General features: G+C 46.1%; 1 protein-coding gene across 1 annotated transcript; it reads right to left on the bottom strand.

Moving 5' to 3' along the window:
* Positions 1-2,543: 2,543 nt before the first annotated feature.
* LOC111139604 (NLR family pyrin domain containing 8) lies at positions 2,544-23,729 on the bottom strand. The gene is made up of 10 exons (XM_022491924.1): positions 23,441-23,729; positions 21,503-21,577; positions 17,949-19,548; positions 14,211-14,381; positions 12,429-12,596; positions 11,436-11,494; positions 8,678-8,714; positions 8,351-8,521; positions 5,503-5,673; positions 2,544-2,718 (listed from the first exon to the last, which is right to left on the bottom strand). Exons 1-10 carry the CDS (start codon positions 23,727-23,729, stop codon positions 2,544-2,546), a joined length of 2,916 nt encoding a protein of 971 aa, XP_022347632.1.
* Positions 23,730-26,168: the final 2,439 nt, after the last annotated feature.

The raw sequence follows: 26,168 nt of genomic DNA, 5'->3' as shown, positions 1-26,168 counted from the left end.
AGCTGTTAAATTCTGGGCTCTGAGAACAAATTAAATGGAGATTTTGACTTTGAGGGACCTTTGTTCTTCTCTACCCCTTAAGGATGGTGTGAGGTTTGGGTGGGCTGAGGATCCCACCTGCTCTCACTTTTGTAACGAAACCCTTCTGGAGAGCAGAGAAACCAACACAGGTAGTACCTGCTCATTTCGTGTAGAAAAAGATGCTTTTTCCAAAAGAAAAATTGTGTGGCTGCTTCTAGATCTTTGAGTTCCAAATGCTGCCCTAATACTTCAATCATGAACAGGAGGGTTTGGACCTGAGAGTTCAGTCGGTGCCGTGATGTACAGCCCCTTCCCGTGGGGTCGGAGCGGACGTGCTGCCCACCACGAGACAGACAGACCGTGCAGGGGACCACTCTCTAGAGCAAGGCTCTTGGTCAGTCTACTGGGTGTCCAAGAAACGTCTCCTTTAACTTGTTCTAGTGTATTAATGGACTAAACCCATTTAAAAAAGTTATTTCATTTAAAAAATTTTTATTTTCTATTATTTTATATTTTATTTTGTTTTGTTTTATTTTGTTTATTGCTCCATGCAATATGTGCCCTCCTTAATACCCTAAGAGCGTTCCTTGAACACCAGGTGAGGGGTGCCTGGGTGGCTCTGTTGGTTTCGGCTCAGGTCGTGATCTCGGGGTGGTGAGATTGAGCCCCCTGTCAGGCTCTGCACTGACAGATTCTTTCCCTCCTATTCACGCTCCCTCTCTCTCTCAAATAAATAAAATCTTTAAAAAAAAAACCCCAAACAACCAAAAATGAGGTGATTTCCCTTTTCCATCCCACTGTTGTATTATCTTCCTTGGAAATGTCCCCTGGATACTTTTTTACAGACAAGGAATGTATTTCTTCTTCTTTTTTTAAGATTTTATTTTCAGTAATCTCTACACCCAGCATGGGGCTCGAACCCACAACCCAACATCAGGAGTTGCATGTTCCACCCGCAGAGCCAGCCTCCGAGATTTCTTCCTTCTGAACAGTCTCCTATACTAGTCTACTGGTAAATAAGTAACACTTGAAAACTTTTCAAACTGCATTCATGTATACATTTTTATTTAAATTCTTCCAATATCCTTAAAGGCCAGTCAGATATTTTCCAGAGAAAATGTTAGCATGACAGATTCAGAGACGGGAGCAGGGGCAGAGAAGGGGCAGGGGGGAGGTGGGCGGGCCCCCCCAATTCAGTGACTAATTCATGTCTAACATATGGCCCTTGGAGATGCTTAGAGGTCATGCCTCACACCATTTTCTAGAACCAACTGGGCCATTCCAGACTCAGAATGGCCCACAGAATAAGGCCAACATTTCCAAAGGAAGAAAATGTCCAGGGAGCCACCACATCATTCTGTCCATCTTGCCTCATCCCAGCAGTCCACGCTCCAGTCCTGTACGATCCTCAGGACTGTGTTCTTCACGACTGGGCCCTCCAGCCTCGCCATCACATCTGGGGCAAAATTCTGTTTCGTCTCCCTGTGAAGGATAAGAATGGAGCTTTGTTCCCTCACATTTGGTTTTCTTTTGCGGTCCTAGAGAAGCACACAGAACCCCAAGGACAGTCACCACCCTAGAGACCCCTCTGGTCCCCCACAGCAGACTGAGACCAGCCGTGCTGCTCTTGGGGAGTCAGGGATGGAGTCTAAGGGCCTCAGTTCAGTCCCTTACTGAGTGGTGAGCAGCCCCCACCAGCTCCATTACTCACATTCTGGTGGAGTCTCCTCCCTCACTGGGCTGTGGTTGGTCTGTGTGACCAGCAGTATGAGGCAGAAGTGGTCAACATGAAGTAATCAAAGACTGGGGTCTTTCTTGGGTGCTCTATCTCTCTCTCTCCCTTGTTCACTGTCATGAGTAGCCCTACAGGGTCAGTGTGGAAACTAGACTCTGTCCAACTCCAGTCAGGCCCTTACCTGAGGCCTCAGGAAAGACCACGAGCTAGAACCAGCCAGTCAACTGCTTCCATATTTCTGGCCCTCAGAAATTTTGTAAGGAAAATCATGTGTTGTGTCAAGTGACTAAACTTTGAGGTATTTTGTCACAGGGCAACAGACAAGGACTACTCCAGGTGTCGTTACAACCTCCACCCAGAATCCACGGCTGACTGAGAAGGTCCCGGTTTCAGGCACGGGCCTTCATGGACACACTTCCTTTCCATCCTGACATCTCCACTGAGGAAGCCGCCAGCCCATTTCACAGATGCGGGAACAGACTCAGAAAGGTAAAGGAACCTGTTCACAGCCCTATGGCTGGTGAGTGGTAATTAATCAGTTAGGACCAGGGTGGAAAGTGAAAGGTAGGAAGAATTTAAAATCAGATGGGAGAATCCAGGTCAATTTTCCCATCAGGCAGAAGCAGGAGCTGGGGTCTGATCAACCACTAAAGGAGACTCTAAACCCCAAGGAAACGAGACAAGGGACACTAGCAACATCTTCACTAGCCTTTTGGGTCCAGAGTCTCCCTCTTTCTGAGGAGCTTTGCTTGGGTGGCTGTTTCTGTGCAGGGAGCCCAGCAGAGACTTACAGAACAACCTTCTCTTTCCCCTTGCGCTGCTGGAAGGCCTCCCACAGGAGCTCTCTGCCCCTGAGCCCGATGTCATTCTTGCTCACGTCCAGGTATCTGAGGCTCTGGTTGTGCAGGACCATGGAAGCCATAGCCTGGCAGCAGACAGCGGTGAGCAGGCACTTCTCCAGCCTGGGGAGGGGGGGAAGCAGACAGTAGACGAGTCACTGTGCCCCACATCTGAGAGCTCAGCCCATCCCAAGCCTCTAAGCCCCAACCAACTCCAAGAAGTTGAGCCACATTACCTCTTTCCAAAATTGTCACCGTGCATTAATTTTGTCCATTCAAAAAATATTTATTGAGCACTCCCTGTGTATCAGGCTCTGCCCTGGGCATTGTTGATGCCACAGTGAAGAAAACATCCCCGGCTTCCTGGAATGCATATGTGATTGGGGGTGGGGCGAGGAGGCAGGTCACCAAATAAATCTATTTGAAGAGCATGGTTGATTTCACTCTACTAGTGTGCAAGGGGTTCTGGTTCCTCTGTGGACACGTCCCCCTGTGCTCACAGCGCAGCAGGAGAGGCCGGCCCAGAAAGGAGCCAGGCCATAGGAGCACCGCTTATCAGAAATCCAGAGCGGGCATAAAAGACAAAGTGGTGTGTAGCTGAGCGAAAGCTACAGAAAGGGGGCACTTGGGATCCCATTTTTGTTTCTGTTTAAATACTATATTTATTTATTTATTTGTTAGATATATAGAGAGAGCACACGAGCAGGGGGAGAAGCAGGCTTCCGCTGAGCAAGGAGCCCTATGTGGGACCCTGGGATCATGACCTGAGCCGAAGGCAGACGCTTAACCGACTGAGCCACCCAGGCATCCCGGGTCCCATTTTTGCACACAAAGTACAATCTCCCTTGGAGCAAGGCTATGACAAGCAGTGTTAAGCAGACAGACAGAGGGGCCCTGGGGGTCCCTGCCTCTCCTGTGTGTGCATCCTTGGCTTTCTTTCCAGTGGCCTCCCCCGCCCTTCTGCTAGCTGAGAAGTGACAAGCTGGAAACAGCTGCCCAAGCCAAAAGGGCACGCACCAGCTTCTCGTTAGTGCGGAATGGCCTGGACCCGGCCCCCCCAGCGAGGCACCTGCTTTCCCCTCGGTGCACCAGCTAAAACATTCCTTAATCTTGATCAGTCACGCAAATCACTTCAACAGAAGGAGGAGGGAGAGTTGTTCTAAAATAATTCTAATCATGAGTAAGACCTGCAGGGGTGTGAGGGCCTTTTTTTTTTTTTTTTTTTTTTTTTTTTTTTAACGAGGAGAATAAGCAATAGAAGTCTGGGATCTTCTTGGGGAAAATGTAGATGGCTTTTCTACAAGACCAGAATCCCACAGAATGAAATCTAGGGGATTTTTAGATCAAGAAGTTTGGGGTGGGGGACGGTCCATGAATTTTATACTCAGCCAAGTCTCTGCTCATCAGTGAACACAGATTTAAAAAGTCATCTCACACAATCAAAGGCTTAGAGGACACCACATAAATGCTCATCTGGAAATTTGTTTTCTTCTTGAAAATATACTTCACACAATCTAAGAGAGAAATCAATGTCTAAAACCCAATATTCAGTTTCTGGAGAAAAGGAATCATGACCTGGGCCGCCTGGCGTCTTGGCTGGTAGCACATAGGACTCTTGATCTCAGGGTTGGAAGTTTGAGCCCTAAGTTGAGTGTAGAGATTACTTAAAATTAAAAAAAATATTGAAAAATACTTTTTTTTAAAGAGAGAGAGAGTGAGAGAGTGTGTGAGGAAGGGCAGAAGGAGAGGGAGGAGAATCTCCATCAGGCATCATACTGAGAGCAGAGCCCGACATGGGGCTCTATCTCACGACCCAGAGATCATGACCTAAGCCAAAATCAAGAGTCTGGTGCATGACTGTCTAAGCCACCCAGGCGTCATAAAAAAAAAAAAAATCCTGAGTTACAGTGAACACTGAATTTCCTTAGACTAGCTAAGTATCAACAAAAATGAAATCCATTATCAGGACGAACCTAAGAAACTAGAAAGGTAACAGAAAACAATGATTGTGCTGATCGAGTCTACAAACCCAGATTACACTAATAGGGAGCAGAAAATGTGGGCAGAAAAGAGGCATAACCTTTTCATCCACTGATCACCAGAGAAGAGCTGTTTCCAAATCTTTTCCAAATACCTAATGTAACCATGATACGAATTAAAAATAGGATGAATCTTGTCAAATCGTTGGCTGGTGTGCATGTGAGCACTGAGACCATGTAGGAGAAGAAGACAAAAAATTATATGTATAAAAGAATCCCTAAGTACAAAGGTCGATTTCAGAAGACCAGCCATGTCAGGCATGGGTCCACAGCCAACAAACACACTTCTGTTGAATGCAAGACCATTTCCTAGAACCAGGGTCCTCCAAGTGCACCATGCATGGGAGCTGCCTGGGCGTGAAGGTCAAGGGCTCAGCAGGCTCACCCCCAGAGCTCCACACGACCCAGCAGCCCCACCTCCGTGTCCCCATCTAAGGACCTGGAACCAGGGTCTCCAAGAGACACCAGCATCCTCATTCCCTACAGCATGACCCACGGTCGCTACCACACAGAGACGGCCTCCTTGCCCACCAACAGGTGAATGGATAAAGAAAAGGTGGTATTTACACACAATGGGATACTATCCAGCCCTAAGGAAGAAGGAAATCCCGCGATGCTCCGGGAGGGCATTGTGCTAAATGAAATAAGCCAGGCAGAGAAACAAAGAGGGCGATGACTTGCGTCTCTAACAACTCCCCAGCGGAAGAAGTTCCCAGTCTGGGGAACTCCTTTCCCAACCCTGCACTGAGGCTGCCCAGTCCTCCAACTAAATGGAGGAAAAAATCCAGAAATGCAAAAACCCTGTCCTGTATTCTGCTCAGAGAATTCTACAGACCATTGTCGCAAAAGTGGAGATGGGGTAACTCACTCCAGAATCTGGAGGCCGGACTGGGGTTTCGTGAGGGCCTCAAAGAGCAGGATAACGCCATCGTCCTTCAGGCTATTAAAACCAAGGTCTAAGCTTCTCAAATTTTTGTTTTTATCCAGAGCGGAGACCAGGTCCGGACAGCAGCCGGAGGTCAGGGCACAGTTTCTCAGGCTGCAAAGAAACACATGTCAAGAAAACCAACCAAAACACCTTTTAGATTTTACTCTTTTCTTGCCTTTTTTTTTTTTTTGGTATAACAGCGTTATTAAGAAGATACTAATAATAACAATATCATTCACCCATTTAGATTGTACAAATCAACATTTTTAGTATATTTACAGAGGTGCACATTTGCCACAATTTTAGGACATTTTCATCACCCCAAGAAGGAAAACCCTGTACCCTTTCAATTCCTAATTTCTTCCCCCAGCCTACCCCCCAACCCCAGCAGTCTCTATCTGGTTCTGGATAGTCATCCAAACGAACTGAAATCCAAATCTCAACGATATCTAAAAAAATTGTTTATTTCATTTACCATCTTTTTTTCCTAAAGATTTTTATTTATTTGTTAGAGAAAGAGAGCACACAAGCAGGGGGAGCAGTAGGTAGAGGGGGAAGCAGGCCCCCCGCTGAGCAGAGAGCCTGATGCGGGGCTCGATCCCAGGACCCTGGGATCATGACCTGAGCCGAAGGCAGACACTCAACCCACTGAGCCCCCCAGGCGCCCCGACCGTAATATATTTGAGATGCATCCATATGTAGCGTATTTCAATGCACTGTTCCTCTCTGCCGTTGAATCAGTTCTGTCACACGGATACAGCACACACTCTTTATTCACGCCTCAGCTCATCACTGAGGCGGACAGAGACTCTTGGCTCCAGCCCCTTTCCGTCCCTGGCTCCCCTTTGCTCCTGCTAAGGCCAAGAAAAGACCAAATCGCCATCCCGTTTGACTAAGATAAGATAACAAGTCATTGCTCCTGCTGAGACAGAAGAAAAAGACCAGTTGCCCAGTCCTGTTTGAACAAGAAAAGAAAGAGAAACAGCCCCCACCCCAGGTGATTTAGCACTCTCCTGAGATGCTCCACACGATTATACTTCCACAGGATAAGGGCCATTTGGCCTTGGGGAACTGGGAAAGTGTCCGGGCCTTGAAAGACCTGGAAAATACCCAGCTACCATCCCCCATGGCCTGTAACCATAAAAACTCACTCCTAACCCTGTCAGGTGCTCAGTCTTTGGGAACGATCCCACTGAGCCCGCTGGTGTTAATAAAGCTGTGTACTCCCATCTCTCCATGGGCCGTTTGGGTTTCCTCGGCCACCTCGGATTTTCCGCAACCATCAACACTGAGGTTGTTTCCACCTTCTGACTCTCGTAAACGTGCCACTGTGAACATCTGGGCACATTTCCGTGGGAATGTATGTTCCCGTTTCTGCTGCCCAGGCGCCTTGCGGGGGAGTCGCTAACTCCCGTGTTGGGTCTACGGTTAACCTTGCGAAGAGCCGCTGGACATTTCCAGAAGCCCCGCACCGCTCCCTGCTCTACTCCGGGAAGCTGAAAGTGTCATGGGCTCAGGGGATATTTTGTACAGACTTTCTCTGTTTCTGGTTTTACGAGCTAGCACATTTCTTTATGGTTTAAGACCATCTGAGTTTATTTTCTGTTAATAATAGACAAAAGCACCCGACATCAGTGTTCTGAGTCCCATTTCAACGAGTATGGGGGTGTCCCCCCCACACTAAGAAACAGCTCCCAGACACTCATAGGGTCAGAGAAATGAACTCAATTCTGACACTATGCGCAGATTGCCAGATTGTGCAGGCTAAGGGCTTAGTCCTGCTGGAAGGCTCTCCCACCTCACTCCCCCTGGACACCGGCCGGAAACCCAGGCTGTGGTTCCTTCCACGGCAGGTTCCAGCCCCATCCCAGGCTGCCAGTCACCAGCCAGGTTCCCAGGACCCCTCCTTGGAGTGGGTTAATTTGCAGAAGCAGCTCCCAGAACTCAGGAAAGCCATTTACTCGTGACATTACCATTTTACTACAAAAGGATGGACCCTGGAAAGACCAGATGGGAAAGACACGTGGGAGGAGGCATGGGGAGAGGATACAGAGCTTCTGGGTCCTCTCCAGGTGCCACTCGCCCAGCATCGCACCCAGAAGCTCTCAGACCCCGTCCTTTGGGGCTTCCATGGTGGCTGCATTACACAGGCGTGATTAACTAAATCATCCGCTGTGGGTGGCTGGTTCCACCTCCAGCCCCTCTCCCCTGCCCAGAGGTCATGGGGAAGGACTTAAAGTTCTAATCCTCTAATCACAAGGCTGGTCCTTAGGGCAGCAACACCCCATCCTTGGGTGCTTTCCCAAAGTCACTTCATTAACATAATAAAACATACTTTCCTAGCTCTCACCACATAGCTCTCACCATTCTCTCCGAGGGTTTAGGGAGCTTTGTGCCAGAAACAGGGACAAAGACCAAATACACATTTCTTGTGTTGTAAATCACAATATCCCAGATCCTGACGCCTAAGGGAAATCATTTAAAGAATTCATGATTGAGGGGCACCTGGGTGGCTTAAGTGGGTAAAAGCCTCTGCCTTCAGCTCAGGTCATGATCTCAGGGTCCTGGGATCAAGTCCCGCATCGGGCTCTCTGCTCAGCAGGGAGCCTGCTTCTCCCTCTCTCTCTGCCTGCCTCTCTGCCTACCTGTGATCTCTGTCAAATAAATAAGTAAAATCTTAAAAAAAAAAAGATTTCATGATCGAGATTATGTGCACACACACAGTCAGTTCCATCAATCACTCAATTCTACTCCAGGAACCCTCAAGAAGAGGCTGTCTGGGACTCACACCAGCCTCTGTAGAGGACACGCAGAACACTGTAAGGCGTTGCAAAGCTCCTTCGCTCCTTCGTCCTTCAGGGCATTTTCTGCCAAGCTCAGATGGGTCAGCATCTCATTACTCTTGAGGGAGGAGGTAAGAATTTTACAGGTAAGCAGCGAGAGCTCACAATTCTCCAATCTGGGGCGCAGAAACACACAGACGGAATCCACTTTAATTCATGTGCACACCCAGATTTTCTTTGCCCCGCACTGAGAGATGAACACTGCCATTTGGGCTCCCCTTTTCGGTGTGAAAAGCCTCATCACACCTCTGTTCCTCCCTCTTAGGGCTAACAAGTCCTGAAGAAGAGGGTAGCAGCCTTCCTGTGAGACTAGGGGAGTGGAGGAGACGTGGGTCAGGAGAACGGTTATAGGGACAGGAAGGACGGGAAGGAGACCACCGACAGTTAAAGACTATGTACTGGGTACTGTGGGTGGGCGGTATCCAGATTCACAGACACTGGAGTCTGTGAGAGGCAGATTTTGCAAGCTTTAAAAATCAATGCTTACTCAAAAAAAAAACAACAACAACATGTATACGCTTTTAAAAAGTTGCATTAAAGACAGGAGTAGGCATTCAACGTAGAGGTCATGGAAACATTTTCATAGTAATGAAGGAAATAGAGGTTAAAACCATGAGATGCTATCTCCTGCTCAGCCGACTGGCAAGGCCAGTGGGGGAATACAGATGGGGACCACGGCCAAATGGGGACTCAGAGGTACGGGACAGGGCATCCAGCTGCTGGTGCGACCATAAGCTGGTGCAAAGACGCCAGACACGAGCTGGTGAAATGGAGGAGGGATGTTCTCCGTGACACGGAGACCCCACTGCTGGAGTGTGCATCAGAGCGTGTGCACATGGACTCTGTGTGTGCGTGCGTGTGTGCAAAGAGCCGGCAGGTAGGACGGAAATCTACATTGTTGCATATTTACACAATTGTTACCATTCCTCTGTGGAACGGGGTTCTGAAGCAGCTGAGCACAAAAATGTCCGTGGATTAGAAAAAGAACATGTCCTAGCCGAGGCCACTTGTGTGAAATTCAAAGCAATGTGGAACTGTGGTGCTGTGTGTACACGTGTGAGAGGGGCCTGGGTGGCTCAGTCAGTTGAGCGTCTGCCTTCGGCTCAGATCAGGATCCCAGGCTCCTGGGATCGAGCCCCGCGTCAGGCTCTCTGCTTAGCGGAGAGTCTGCTTCTCCCTCTCTCTCTGTGTTCTCCCTCTCTCTTTCTCACAAATAAATAAATAAAATCTTAAAAAATATATATACACATGAGGGGCCTGCTCGGCCCAGCTGAAGGAGGCTATCATGAAGAGCAGGGCCGGGATCAATACAAATGTTGAGGAAGGAAAACTGCTGGAGAGGTTCTAGGTCATAAGCGGGAGGACAGATAAACCAGGCTCTCTGTAGCTCTGTAGTCCAACTAACGCTCTTGTCCCAGAAGCACTCAACTCACCAAACTCATGAACAACAGTCATGACAACAAGAGTTACGACAGCCTCTCCAGTCGGTCCACTGGCAGGCAATACATCCCAAATGTCTCCAGGCAGATACTTCTTTTTTTTTAATTATTTTTATTAACATATATTGTATTATTTGCCCCAGGGGTACAGGTCTGTGAATCACCAGGCTTACATACTTCACAGCACTCACCATAGCACATACCCTCCCCAATGTCCATAACCCCGCCACCCTCTCCCAACCCCCCTCCCCCCAGCAACCCTCAGTTTGTTTTGTGAGATTAAGAATTTCTTATGGTTTGTCTCCCTCCCAATCTCATCTTGTTTCATTTTTTCCTTCCCTACCCCCCACGACACCCCCGCCCTGCCTCTCAAATTTCTCATATCAGGGAGATCATATGAAAATTCTTTCTCTGATTGACTTATTTCTCTTTTTTTTCTTTTTTTTTAATTTTCAGCATAACAGTATTCATTGTTTCTGCACCACACCCAGTGCTCCATGCAATCCCTGCCCTCTAATACCCACCACCTGGTTCCCCCAATCTCCCACCCCCGCCGCTTCAAACCCCTCAGATTGTTTTTCAGAGTCCATAGTCTCTCATGGTTCACCTCCCCTTCCAATTTCCCTCAACTCCCTTCTCCTCTCCATCTCCCTTTGTCCTCCATGCTATTTGTTATGCTCCACAAATAAGTGACAACATATGATAATTGACTCTCTCTGCTTGACTTATTTCACTCAGCATAATACCCTCTAGTTCCAACCATGTCGTTGCTAATGGGAAGAGTTCATGGTTTTTGATGGCTGCATAGTATTCCATTGTGTGTGTGTGTGTGTGTGTGTGTGTGTGTGTGTGTTTACCACATCTTCTTTATCCATTCATCTGTTGATGGACATCTAGGTTCTTTCCATAGTTTGGCTATTGTGGACATTGCTGCTATAAACTTTTGGGTGCACGTGCCCCTTTGGATCACTACGTTTGTATCTTTAGGGTAAATACACAGTAGTGCGATTGCTGGGTTGTAGGGTAGCTCTATTTTCAACTTTTGAGGAACCTCCATGCCGTTTTCCAGAGTGGCTGCACCAGCTTGCATTCCCACCAACAGTGCAGGAGGGTTCCCCTTTCTCCGCATCCTCGCCAGCATCTGTCATTTCCTGACTTGTTAATTTTAGCCATTCTGACTGGTATGAGGTGGGATCTCGCTGGGGTTGTGATTTGTATTTCCCTGATGCCGAGTGATATGGAGCACTTTTTCATGTGTCTGTTGGCCATCTGGATTTCTTCTTTGCAGAAATGTCTGTTCGTGTTCTCTGCCCATTTCTTGATTGGATTATTTGTTCTTTGGGTGTTGAGTTTGATAAGTTCCTTATAGATTTTGGATACTAGCCCTTGATCTGATATGTCCTTTACGAATCTCTTCTCCCGTTCTGTCAGTTCCTTTTTGGTTTTGTCGGCTGCTTCCTTTGCTGTGCAAAAGCTTTTGATCTTGATGAAGTCCCAGTAGTTCCTTTCTGTGCTTGCTTCCCTGGCCGCTGGTGATGTTTCCGGGAAGACGTTGCTCAGGCAGGTACTTATTAGCAATAGCATTTGTTACTTCCAAGATCCTTGGCAAGATTAATCCAACTTTTAGGGGTAACTGAGCAGTCTTCCAGCCTATGGAGTCCACATAAAAATGCCAAGCCTGAACTCCTGGGGAAAATGGTACCCACGTAGTCGCATATATCCCATCTACTGTCCCACATCTTTGTTCTTCATGCAGGAGCAACTCCAGGAAGGATGCTCATCTTCTCCAGCTGGTAAGTGTGCATCAAATTCAGCATCTTAGTCACAAAGTATCAAATAATAGACACTTGGGGCCATAACCAGCAGGCACGGGCTTACAACTGGGCTCTATCTATGAAACGGGACCTCAATTTTACATTTCTCTGTCAAACAATCTTCAAGACAAAGAACTGAGATTTCACTCCCATGAGATCACAGCTGCCATCTTGTTAAGCGAGATTTCCACCTGACATCGACCTTTACCCGACTACCGTGCTGAGCCACCTCCGGGTCTAGCCACCTAAGCCTCCAGGCTCCACTCAGCTCTGACAGGTGTGAAGGACCCGAGCTGGCTGGTGGAAACAAGAGGTTGCCCAAGCTTAATTGGGACAATGAAACACACAGAAAGTCTGGTGAGGATGCTGGTAAGTGTTTATTGACTCTGGAGAAAAAAGGCCTGATGTGCAGTGTTTGCCAATGTCTAGTGTGATGCTCCCACAGTGGCTGATTCACTGACATGGAGTTGTTGAACGCACAGTGGGAGCACCCCACTGCACAAATGCAACAACCTCAGGAACGCGCACTGGATGTTGGCTGACTTTGGCTGTGGGCCAGTTCTCCTGGCCACCTGGTTTTGTACAGCCTGTGAGCTAAGAACAATGTGTGTGTGTATCAAGTCATCACATTGTACACCTCAAAAAAAAAAAGCCAAATAAAACTAACAACGAGATCAAAAGAAGGATGATAGGAAGACTGCGCATGTAACCCCACCTCGGAAAGAACAGTCTGGGCACCAGGGTCTCACCAGACCCCAGGCTCGTCTTACCTCAGACACTGCAGATAGCACTGTGGACATTTCAAGGCTGTGCACAGAAACTCCATGGCCTCACGTCTCACTTCCGTGCCTTGTATTTCCAAGTAGCTCAGATACTGGTTTTCAATCAAAACTTGGATTAAGTCTTCGTTCAGCATGGAGGGATGCACACGTCTGAAGCTGGAGAGGGAAGCAGTGCCTAGTTACAATCAGATCTCATCTCCTTACTGAGGTATGATTGACACATAACAATGTGTAAGCTTAAGCTGCAGGACATGTTGATTGGATCCATTAATATACTGCAAAATGGTGACTGCCTTGGCATTGGGTAACACCGTCATCCTGTCACAAAATTATCATTTCTTCTTTGTGTGTGTGATGAGAATCCTTTGCAGGATACTGTACAACATTGCTGACTGCTGCCACAATGCTGACGATCAGATTCCCAGAATTTATTCGACTTCTACCTGGAGCTCTGTACCTTTTGACCAACACCTGTCCATTTGCTCATGAGTTCTAGATTCAATTCATCTAGGAGTACATGAGGGCTTTCCTGTGAGGTCTGCACTGGGTCCTCAGCTTAGCAGGGCCTCCCTGGTTGGGTGATCCTATGTAGGTCGCGTACCTTCCAGGCTTCAGCGTCAGGGCCACAAGAGAGAGTGCTTGATGCCTTCTCCTTAAGATGGGGGTGGGGGCTAATGTACACGATACCTGTAATTGGCTTTGCACGGGGCTTGATGTACAGTGCCCACTCAGTATGTGGGTGCTATTAATAGTCGTCATAATAACAGGAGACAAAATTGGTCAGATACTGGCTAGGGACCACGTGATGTCTGGTGGGCTATTTCAAGGAATTCTGATGAGTTATTCGGTTTCTGGATCTTAAAAAGCAGAGAGTGAGAGAGAGCATGGTGTAGTGGCTAGGAGAATGGACTCAAGCCAAGATGTGCATGAGATTCTTGACTCTGGGAAACACACTGTGGGTTGCTGGGGGGAGGTGGGTCAGGGGCTGGGGTAATTGGGTGACGGGCATGAAGGAGGGCATGTGATGTGATGAGCACTGGGCATTATATGCAACTAACAAATCATTGAATGTTACGTCAGAAATTAATGATGTGTTATATGTTGGTTAATTGAATTTAAATTTAAAAAATTTAAAAAACCATATTTTAAGGATGTAGCAACAGTATCACCTTGTGCCCCAGTTTGTTCATCTGTGAAATGGGGAAAACGACTCCATTTGTATGTCCTTTTTGGAAAAATGATCTCATTAATGGGTGGAATCTCAAAAAGCAAACAAACCCAAAACTCAGAAAAGGAGATTGGGTTTTTTTGTTGTTGGTGGTGGTGGTGTTAGAGGCAGGAGGCGGAGGAATTGGGTGAGGGCGGCCAAAGGGTACAAGCTCGTAGGTACCAGTTGTAAAAACACTGGGAATGTGCTGTACGGCCCGAGGACTGCTGTCAGCATGGCTGGGCGGCGTATTTGAGAGTTGCCAAGAGAGAAGATCCTTCTCACCACAAGGAAGAAAACCATTTGGCCTCTCTAGGAGGTGATGAATATTAACTTACGAAGGTCATCAATTTGCAACACATGCACGTCAAGACATTATGCTGCACACCTGAACACTTACTCAGTGCTGTGCGTCCGTTCTGCCTCCGTAAGACTGGAAGGGGAAAACAGTACACAAGGACGCTTTCTGCAAGTCTAGGTGACCAGAGAGGGGCTAGAAAAATGGAATGGGGAACAGACTCTTTTGGTGGAATTCCTTCCAGCCAAGGTCTGTTTGTACGCACATGAGTTTTTGCAGTTTACACCCAGGATGTCTCAGAGCCGCAGAAAGAACCTTCACTGACTCAGCCTCCAAAGAAGTGTTGGTCAAAGTCAGGACTTCCAAATTCTCATGTGTCCTAAACACGGAGCAGAATTCTTGCCACCAGAGAAAACACTGGTCACTGCTTTCTGGTCTATGTGCAAGGGAGGAAAGAGAACACAAATCATCGTGAGAGGTGAAACTTGAGAAAATCTACTTGTAAACCCAGGGCTGATGTTCCCAGCCCTGGTTGTGATCACAGATTCTTTCCGATTCCAGTAAGTCTTTCTCATTAAAAAAAAAATGCCCAGGAATACCACTGCAAGAGTTCTCATTTTATCCCAGGAAGACTTGTGGTCTTAAATAAGGATATCTAGATTTCCCCATGACTTCGGAAGAAAGAGAGTTGTTGTTTTAATCACTTAGGATTTCTATGGGGGCAGATATTGAATTATAGCTTTATCTTATATTCTTACTCTTTGCTTATAAAATTATTAAAAAAGAAAAAAGTCTATGTAGGAACAGAATAAGGGAAAAATTAATTTCTTTTGGCATGGTGAGTGCAGGAAAGGAAAATCCACAGCTAGACCAATATGAGATGTAGTTGGACTCTGGAAGGACCTGCTAATTTTCCCCTTCATTTTCCCCTGTGCAGTCTTTTCAGAGATGCTGGCCAAGAGACTCTGTGAGGATTTTTCTTTCATGCTGTTTGTATTAGATAGTTGCAAATGAGGGGGGAACTGCTTTAATAATCTCCAGTGCACCCAGAAGACTGTAGGACACCTCACTGAAGAAGGTATACACACACGTTAAAATAGTTCTAAGACGTTTAAATGAAAAAAGAAAATTTCAGAAAACTTCTTACACTAGTATGTCATCTTCGTTCAGAACGAAATCCCATAAAATAAAACCATGTGCCTTTCCCACCCATTTTAAATGCAAACACATAAAAGCAATACAAAGTATTTTGCACATATTTTAACAATTTTTATAATTATGGAAAGATAATTTTTTAAGTAAAATCAATAAAATTGATATTAAAAAAATACAAACTCCATGTATGGGGGTGGGGGAAGTGGATACAAGTGGTCAAAGTTATATAAGTTGTAAGATACGTTATAAGATGAATAGATTCTAGGGGGTGACTATCAGCTGGGACTATCAGGGACGATACCATATTGTGTATTTGAAAGTCATTTGAGAATAAAAGTTCTCATCAGACACACACACACACACACACACACATACACACACTGTAACTAGGTGAGGAGATGGATATATTAAGTAACCTTATTGTGATAATCCTTTTGCGATGTGTACATATAGAAAATCACTATGTTGTATGCCTAAACGTACACAAGGCTATACGTCAATCACAGCTCCAAAAAGCTGGGGTAAGTATACGAACCCTCTTCAAGAACTGTCCCAAAAGTTCTCAACAGACTGACCAACATGAAGGAAATTTCTCACCTTTTTTTTTTTTTAAAGATTTTATTTATTTGACAGACGGAGATCACAAGCAGGCAGAGAGGCAGTCAGAGAGAGAGGAGGAAGCAGGCTCCCTGCTGAGCAGAGAGCCCGATGTGGGGCTCAATCCCAGGACCCTGGGATCATGACCTGAGCCAAAGGCAGAGGCTTAACCCACTGAGCCACCCAGGCGCCCCAATTTCTCACCTTTTAAGAGTTCTGCCAATGTTAGGTTTTAAAATTATTCAGACTTATCTCAAGACCTTACGGTTAGACTTTGGAGGTCTTTGTTGGGAAGACCAACCATGTGCAACAGGGAGCTGTGGAGCTGCTCGTGGACATGGGAAGAAGACTCGGAGTAGTCTTTCCTATGCGATCATCCCACGCGCGAGACCCTAAGGCTCCCTGGAGAGCAACTTGGGGCTATCTGTGATAGAAAGTTAATGTGATGTGATGTGTGCACTCTGTGATTGGGCAATTCCTTTTCTAAAAACATACCCTAGCACTGGGGTTGGAAAACTTCTTCTGTAAGTGGTCGACCAGCAAATACATTCGGCTTTCATAGTCCAAGCGATTTGTGGAAGCCTCCCAACTCTGGCGTAGCCATGTGGTGGCAGTTGGAACAGATGTCATAGGCAAGCATGGCTGACATCCGATTAAGATCTGTTTATAAAAACGACCAGGCTTAATTTGCTTACTTCTGCTTTGGAGAAACTCACATGTGCCTGGTGAAGATGGGGCACCGTTTGACATGACAACGAAGAGAGCAGAACCTAGATGTCCCCTAACTTCAGAAGAGGTCCATTTGATTTATCTAGCCATATATCAGACTATTAGAGGACATTTTAAAAGAATCTGACAACAACCCATCAACACACTTAAGAATCACGCTGGCTTTCATGGAAAAACCACGTGTCTGGAAGAGACTGTGGCTCCTTTACACAGAGCAACTAGGGAATGAGGGAAGCACTCTAATTTTGCAGCAAAAATGATTGTGCTCCCTCCTGTGACTCCAATCCCCAGCCTAAGTCTAGTTTTCTGGCTCTTCATCATAGCCATCAGAGGTCCAATTTCAGTTTAAGTCTTAGCTTCAACCAGCTGTGTGACCTTGGACAAGTTACAAATCTACCTGACCTCCATTGCTTCCTGGTGCCCAATGGCAATGTTAAAATGAATAATTCACATAAAGTAAAAATACCTGGCACTGTGTCTGGTACAGAGCAATGGCTAAAAAAATATGAACCAGTATGAGAACCGTATGAAAAAATGAGTGGTCAGTACAAACTGTCACTTCTTAAGAAAAAATAAGTTCACTATATTTGTTTAAGTATAGATCTTCTGTGAGAGTTTCAGTTGAATGGTGGGAATAAAAATCACATTAGTAATTGTAGCTTGTTTTTATTGGTAGGAGCTAAAGGCTGGGACAGGCTTGGTGTATCATGCATATTGTCTCACTTAACCTTCCAAAAACCTTGTACTATTTTTAAAAAATCATTTACTCATGAAGAAACAGCGACCCAGAAAAGTTAGGTGAACTTGTCCAAAGACATACAGTTGGTTCTGGGAGGAGATGGAGAACTCAAACTCTTACCCAGGAAGCCAGGACACCCACTTCAAATCACAGTGGGGAGTAGGGAAGAAACAGTGACTAGAAATGGTGTTTTCAAGGTGTTTGGTAGGAAAATAAGAAGGGAGATGTGATAGTCCCCTGATGAGGACAAGTGGTTTTCAGTTCTTTTTCCACTAATTAAAGACGGAAGCGATGTTTTTGCACTGAAAGGAACTCTCCCTTGGAGTTGCACTGCCCAATACAGCAGCCACTAGCTACATATGACTACTCAAATTTAAATTAATTGAAGTTAAATAAGATTTGAAATGCACTGCCTCAGTCCCACGAGCTGCAGTCCAAGTGCTCCTAGTGTCACATAGCTCATGGATTTCCACCGTGACAGAAAGTCCCATCGGACAGCACTTCCCTAGAGACTAGCAAGCTGGTGATATGCAGAAGTAGGGATGACAGGTGTAATAAGGTCCCCACATATAAGGGAGGGAGGGCAGGCAGGATAGAGATAAGGAAAGTAAACAAATCATCTTGCTTCCAGGATTCTCCCCATTTTAGCACGGAAATCCACATCCTAGCAGCACCGTGTGTGAGGAACGACCTCAGGACAGCTGGTCGCCCTGAACGGCTGGGGGACGGTAGGCAAGGTCCCTGGGAAGCACAAGTTGCCAAAGGAGAGATGAGAGCACTCACCCAGTGGAATGGAGGGGATCCGGGCTGAGTGTGCCCACGTGGGGGATGGTCAGGGTCATAGTCAGTTCTAGATCCCGCAGACGTTGATAGTGCTTAAGACAAAAGGCAGACACTTGCATGTCTTTCTTCTTGCTGACGATCAAAGCAGCCTTCTGACAATCGCTTAGGGTCTGACGCACAAATGCCTCCTCCTGGATCTCGTGCAGACAGTAGAACAGCTGCGGGACGCCGTGGTGCAGTGTGGGTGGGCCACATTCACGCAACAGGGCTGCCACTTTCAGCAACTTCTTCTTGTTGCCCAGGGACAGCTTGCATCCAAATGACTTCCCTGCAGCTGAAGCGCATGTTTCATTTAAAAGGCCAAATAAGAAGAGCCCCATCTGAGCAAGATAGTTTTTCTTTCTTCCGGGATATGCTATCAGGCGTATGATCTGAACACGGTCCAACACCCGGAAATTTCTGAGTTGTTGTGGGAAGCACAGAACGTACAACAAGGCCGCAAAAAACTCCTGGAAGCTTAGCATGGCAAATGCATAGCGGTCTCCGTCACCTGCCACCCTTTGAAAAATATTCACACGGAGAAAAGTAGCAACAGCGGTCTCATCTAGCTTGGCCTGCTCGAGGTCTTTCGCGTCAAACACCCATCTCATGTTCCACATGCCCTCTGCGGCCAAGTAACACAGACCTGCCAGTTGTGTCTGATGAGTGTTCCTGGGAGGGCTTCCAGGCTTGGTGGCAAAGAAGCCAGACAGATACTGGACAAATACAGCTGTGGCGTTTGGATATGCCTGTGCAAGGTCTGCTCCTCTCTGCATCTGCTGTCTCAGACAGGAACACACCATCCAGCAAACTGCAGGGACCTGACACATGGAGAAGAGAACTGTGTTTCCTGTGACAAACCTCAAGGCTTCATCAGCATCCCTCTTGTTTCTGAAATACGTCCTGAAGTACTTGGCTCTTTCTGCCATACTAAACCCCGTGAGTGTTATGAAAGAGGGGTGTTTCAGGAAGGGCTTGAGCTTCCTCCAAGATGTGAACCTGAAGGTGATCAGTAAGGTGGCTTCGGGAAGCATTCTTTTGCTCAGCAGACTAGCCAGGAGGACAGGCCCGGGCAATTTCTGGATCCAGTCATCACTCAGGTCAGCTGGTCTATCCGTGAGGGTCAGTGACACTTCCTCAAAGCCATCAAAGAGGAGCAGAAGTTGGTCTGGTTTGGACATAATCTTGGACATGAGAGACTGTGACCCGGGCCACTTACGGGCAATCAGCTCTGCGAAGCTCTGCTCGTCCACCTGAGCCATTTCCCGGCAATGGAAGTAGAAAGCACACTGGAACTTGTGGCGGTAGAACTTGTTTTCCGCCCACTCCAACATCACCTTTTTGGCCAAACTTGTTTTTCCAACCCCAGCGACTCCCTGTAGGACCACAGTCTTGGGCTGTCTGGCTTGAGGTCTTTTGGGAAGAAAAAGGCATGGTAAGAACCTCTCGTGTCTCTCTATGTCTTGGTAGAAGAAATCTGCATGGCTCCCAGACCAGGTGGTCATCGTCCGCGTCATGGAATACTCATCTGTCACGTGCACTTTGTACTCCTGTATTTTATCTAGATTAGCAGGGTGGGAGAGAGACAGGGTACAGTGTCAGAGTTGTGTACAAGAACTGATCGAACGAGAAGAAAGCTAGCCTTGACGTCTACATCAAGCCCCATGACACACCTGCACACTTCATGCTCTTTTCCTGACAGCGCTACACCAATAAAGAAGCCATGGGTAATCAGAAAAGTCAATGTGAAGTGACTTAAACAGAAAAGGGCTACTTTTTCCTTAAGAAATAGAGGGGTCTGGGGGCGCCTGGGTGGCTCAGTGGGTTAAGCCTCTGCCTTCGGCTCAGGTCATGATCTCAGGGTCCTGGGATCGAGCCCTGCATCGGGCTCTCTGCTCAGCAGGGAGCCTGCTTCCTCCTCTCTCTCTGCCTGCCTCTCTGCCTACTTGTGATCTCTCTGTCCAATAAATAAATAAAATCTTAAAAAAAAAAAGAAATAGGGGGATCTGTGTGTAAAGCTGTTGAAATGGGTGGGGTGGTTTTGTAGCTTCAGGGCCAAGTAACACCACATTTCTGTAAGTACATCCTTTGCACCTCTTGCCTCATGACGAGAGGATTGCTATTGTAGTTATGTTATCATTATGTCGTGAGTTATATTTGCATTCAAAGCAGAAATCGTGGGGAGAAGGGACATGTTCGCAGCTCATGTATACTTCCATCGGTACAAACCGAAACACTCAGGAGGCTTCTACTTGTATCTCATGGCCTAGAGCCATCAGATGGTTAACCCCAACTTTAAGGAAACCTGGAGAAAAAGTATTTCCCTTAGGGCTGGGTCCATTTTATCCCTAAATAAATTGGATTCTGTCAACACATGAGATGTGGGGTAGGGAGTTAATAGGATCTGTCACAGCCTTTATCTCAACCTGTGATTCTCTCTCCCCTCCCCTCAACAGGAAACTTTACAAATTATACATGATGTCTCACTCCGACTTCCTTCCCTCCACCTCCAGCTGATAGATAGGAGGAAGCTTACTGCAAGTTCAAGGTCTACTTACTTATTGGGTTTATGAGGGTAAGCAAGTCACAGAAGCTCTAAGACTCGAGGCTGCCGTCTCCAAAATAAGTAGACTTTACAACCCTGGCTCAGACTGTGGTGTCAGAACCAACAGCCCTCTAGTGTTTGCTGAATGGCTAGAACTGGGGATCCCATACCCCACTTTCCGTGTGCTTTCCTAACAGATTAGAGTGTTGCCCTGGGGCCCTCAGCTCCTTTTGACCTCATCTCTTCATACAAGCTGACTGGGAAGTGCAAACTTGATTCACATGAACAGAATTCTTTCTAGAATCCAACTTTTGATGCTTCAGGATGGTGGAGTGGAGAAGAGGAGGGATTAAGGTATTTGCTGTATTTTTTTTTGCCTACCAACTGTTCCCATCTGGCAACAGCACTCCAGTGGTTCTTTGGGAAACCACCCCTTGCCACTCTTGGTCTGTTCTGTTGGGCTGTGGGTGGCCCTACCACCAAGCTCTCTCTGAAGTATGTGGGCCAGTCTTAACCAACCAGGGCGCTTCATCATTTCGTTCATTGTTGAGCTCGTGACCTCAGTTCATTCAGCTGAATCAGTTCAGGGATAAGTGCTTGGAGAAATGAGAAAATACTCCTCTTTCTGCCAATGGTGCTAAGCAGGCACAATGTATGGGTGAGGTAGCTGGTGGTCAAGATGGCCACTGTGGTAGGAGGGACCACTCAAGGCTGAGTCCCACGGAAAAAGAGGGAGCCAGGAGAAGGACAGAAGTGATGTCTCCTTGACATCACTCGATGCCTCCTGCTGGGCTAGTGGCTGGACTTCTGAGTTAGGTGTGTCCGTAACTACTCTTTTTTCTTAAAATTCTGATTCATTGAACAGACACTGACATACTAATTTACTATCTGTCTCGCCCCAGGAACTGAGCTTCTCACCCCAACCCAAAGCCCGTTTTCCTCCAGGCTTTGTCACAATGCCAGCACATACCAGATTCTCCTTCCTCCAAATTCACTGGCATTTCTCTTGGATTCGAGTCCTCGGGCTCCAGGTTGGGTAGAATGTCTGGAACAGACAAGAAAGGAGACTGTCGCACTGGAATGACTGACAAGACAGGAAAGCCACATGGAAGCAACAGGCCCTTTCAGGATAGGATCCCAGAGTCCCATTCTCTCACCAACTTAGTCCAGGGTGAAGAAAATGGCCTAGACTCCACCATGATGCTAGGAAGTAAGAAAATGGTGCTGTTTTAGGATGTACTGAAGAAGTATTCAATAACATAAATCGATAGCTCATGCAAACAGAGGGAGTGATATACACAAACACACATGCATATGTATGTATGAGATACATGCACACTTTAAAATCTATGAGTGTGCACATATATGTATGCGTGTGTCTGTGTACATACATATTTAGATGTATATGAAAATAATCATGTGTGTACACACATACATAGTCACTAACTCCTCTTACTCGGGCTATTTAAGTTCTATAAAATTACTGTAAATATTCAAATAACCAATACCGCGCCCCCATGAATACAGGGTTAGATTCCTGTAGCCTCTGCTTACAACATTTCGGCTCTTTAATGCATAACCATGGTCTACGTGTGTTTTTGTTTAAAGAAATCTTATTCAATATGTATTATTGATTCATGAACCACCACACTTGGGGGACAGGTTAAACACCAACGAGATACACGGAAACATAAAAAAGTGACACCAAATAGACAGTGGAAAGGACACTGATTTACAGGATGAGGGCACAGGTCAGAAGGCAGAGCACTGCTTTATTCAGCTGCAGCTGGGAACATCAGTGTCCAATTTTTCTCCAACCTACATGTCCATAAATGACTATGAAAGTGCCACAATGACTGATCTTGGAGTTAAAATAAGTTTTAGTGAATAGGCAAATTCATAAACGTGGAATCCATCAATAATGAAGATAGAGTATCTACAGATACCAGATAAGCAGTATCTGGTTAAGTTTTTTAAAACTATGCTAATGTGATGGTCTTTGGGTTTGGGGGTCGGTCATCATCATACTCCACTATTTGCCTTCTTGTTCAGGTGGCCAGTATGGGTACCCAGTAAAGTATTTATTTCTTTAATACTCAAACCCGTTCCCATTAAAAAAAAAGATTTTGTTTATTGTGGCCATGGCTGCCAGGAACATTGGGATGTACCCCAATGTTCCTGGCAGCCATGGCCACAATAGCCAAATGTGGAAGGAGCCGAGGTGTCCTTCAACAGACAAATGGATAAAGAAGATGTGGTGCATACACACAATGGAGTATCACTCAGCCATCAGAAAGGAAGAACACCCACCATTTGCATCAACATGGATAGGACTGGAGGGGATTATGCTGAGTGAAGTACGTCAAGCAGAGAAAGTTAATGATCATATGGTGTCACTCAGGTGTGCAACATAAGGAATAGTGCAGAGGATCATAGGGAAGGGAGGGAAAACTGATGGGAAGAAATCAGAGAGGGAGACAAACCGTGAGAGACTCTGGGAAACAAACTGAGGGTTTCAGAGGGGAGGGGAATGGGGGGAGGGGGTAAGAGAGTGATGGGCATGAAGGAGGGCATGTGTTGTGATGAGCCCTGGGTGTTATATGTAACTAATGAATCACTGAACACGACATCAAAAACTAATGATGTACTATACAGTGCCTAACTAAACATAATAAAAAATTTTTAAAAGATTTTATTTATTTATTTGCTAGAGAGAGAGTGAGAGAGGATACAAGCAAGGGGAGTGGCAGGCAGAAGGAGAAGCAGGCTCCCTGCTGAGCAAGGAACCCAATGTGGGACTCGATTCCAGGACCCTGGGATCCTGACCTGAGCCGAAGCTAGCTGCTTAACTGACTAAGCCACCCAGGTATCCCCCCAGCCCCGTTTTGTATACCAGATTACTACTCACAATTTAGCTCCATCTGTACCCGAAGACACAATTCTGTCTGGTTCATCTTGGCAAAGATGTCATGAGTCACATCCCAAGCTAGTCGTCCAGGGAAGAACTCCACCAAGAGATGAACCACCTCTCCCCATCTGGCTGTCTTCACCTGGTCCCAGGTGATCTGGACTGATCCAGGCCTGGGGTTCTCATCCACTAAAAGCTGCTTGAATGTTTGCAGCCCCTCCTTGCTTAAATAGGCCATGTACAGCATGACTCCATTTTCAAAAGGAGAGTTGGAGGAGGCAGAGGACATCAAGGATGGCATTAAATAACAAGGAGAAGGAGAGCTAGAAGAGGAAGAGGAAGAACAGGGGGAAGACTGAGAGGAAGAGCTGGAGGAAGAGCAGACAAAAGGGCCAGACTTCAGATCCACATCACTCATCTCCACTCAAGACGTAGAACCTTAGTGCCGGTGATGATACCAGTCAGTCGGAAGAGAGAACAGACAAGACCTGTGGAGACATGAAAATATAAGTAAATGAAAACCCACTCAAGAAGACAGATTTATCTAATCCATATCTGGTAGAGTATACAATGCACCAGATACTCTCTTTAGCTCCTTCCCCCCCTCAAAGTTCTTTGCTTGTGGAAAAACCTAAGGACCTGTCCAGTATTCAGGCTTAGGGTTTGGACTTAAATCCATTCTGTAGTTTTTATTCTTGATGTCATGTATTAGCAAGGTAAGTGGCCAAATCACAGCACCTCTCTGCCTCTTTTCTGATCTTTGGTCCTGGGACCAGAGCATACTTGTTGATGGGGGTGTGAGGATTCTGAAAGAGACAAATCTATAGGTACACTTGGAGCTGTGCCAGGCACATAATAGCTAACAATTATTTGGGGCTTACATGTATGTCACAGTTACTTCATTTTATTATTATTAATTATGTTACGTTAGTCACCATAAGTACGTCATTAATTTTTGATGCAGTGTTCGAAGATTCATTGTTTGTGTATAACACCCAGTGCTCCCTGCAAAACTAATATCCTCCCTAATACCTATCACTGGGCCAACCCATCCCCTTACCAACTGCCTCTCTAAAACTCTGTTTGTTTTTTGGAATCCGAAGTCTTTTGTGGTTGGTCTTCTCTTCCAATTTCCTCCCCTTCATTTTCCCCTTCTTTCTTCTAATGTCCTCCATGTTATTCCTTATATTCCACAACATAGTAAAGCCACATGATCATTGATTTTCGCTGCTTGACTTATTTCACTCAGTGTAATCTTTTCCAGTCCCGTCCATGTCATTGCAAATGGTGGGTGGGTATTTGTCCTTTCTGATGGCTGAGTAATAGTCCATTGTATATATGGACCACATCTTCTTTACCTATTCATCTGTTGAAGGGCATCTTGGCTCTTTCCACAGTTTGGCTATTGTGGACATGGCTGCTATGAACACTGGGGTGCACATGGCCCTTCTTTTCACTTTATCTGTATCTTTGGGGTAAATGCCCAGTAGTGCAATTGCTGGGTCATAGGGTAGCTCTATTTTTAATTCTTTGAGGAAACTCAACACTGTTTTCCTGTGGGGAACAGACTGCAAGTTGACACGGTCCTTGCAGTCAAAGGAACTTTACCAAGGGCTAGCTCTCGCAATCCCTGCAGGTCACTCACTATTTGGTTTGGCTAACATAAGCACTCTGGGTCAAGCTGACATGGTTCTTGAGTTCCTCTGTAAATATGCTTGAATGAACTTTTGTTTTAAAGCAAGGTGGCCACATGGGACTTGTGGTCATCTGACCTCAAGTTCCTTGATAAACATCCTTGTTATTGAACCATAAAACAAGGTCTCTCATGCATTTTGGGGGTCCACTGGGTTATCAGCCCATGGAGACCTCTCAATCCCAGCTTTCTGACTCTTGTCTTTCTTAATTCCCCACCATTCTCTCTTGGTCTTCCCTTGGACTTCTCATGCTGGTCTGTGACATTTTCCAACGTGGCTACACTAACTTGCATTCCCACCAACAGTGTAAGAGGGTTCCCCTTTCTCCACATCCTCTCCAACACTTGTTGTTTCTTGCCTTGTCAATTTTTGCCATTCTAACTGGTGTAAGGTGGTATCTCAATGTGGTTTTGGTTTGAATTTCCCTGATGGCTAATGATGATTTTAAAGATTCAATGGGAATTTATAAAAAGTGTCTGGAATCAAAGGCATGTTGTTCCTCTCCATCCACTGTCTCATCCTTCTTTTGTCTTCCTTCATGATTATTATGAGCAAGAAGTGGAATGTGGAGAGGAAGAAAGAAAACAATGACATTGCCAGCAGGGGAGAGACTCACTTCTTAGTCAACCTGCTGCTTACATACAATTGCTTCTCTGAATTTTCATTGTTACCATCTTTTAATCCTTATCCCCATCTTCTGAGAACTTCCTGTATATTTCCCTTAAGTCATCATGTATTGGGCACTAACTCGATGTTTTATTTCCTTTGACTCACTGCAATGATTTTGAACCTTTGAAGGCCCCTGTGGATGCTTTTTTTTTTTTTTAAATTTTCAGCGTAACAGTATTCATTGTTTTTGCACCACACCCAGTGCTCCATGCAATCCATGCCCTCTCCAATACCCACCACCTGGTTCCCCCAACCTCCCACCCCCCGCTGCTTCAAACCCCTCAGATTGTTTTTCAGAGTCCATAGTCTCTCATGGTTCACCTCCCCTTGTCCTCCATGCTATTTGTTATGCTCCACAAATAAGT

This window comes from Enhydra lutris, unplaced genomic scaffold (genome assembly GCF_002288905.1).
Source record: "Enhydra lutris kenyoni isolate GAN:26980312 unplaced genomic scaffold, ASM228890v2 scaffoldscaffold111, whole genome shotgun sequence".
Lineage (NCBI taxonomy): Eukaryota > Metazoa > Chordata > Mammalia > Carnivora > Mustelidae > Enhydra > Enhydra lutris.
Note: the sequence above shows the minus strand (reverse complement) of the source record. Positions and strands in the feature narration are given on the sequence as shown.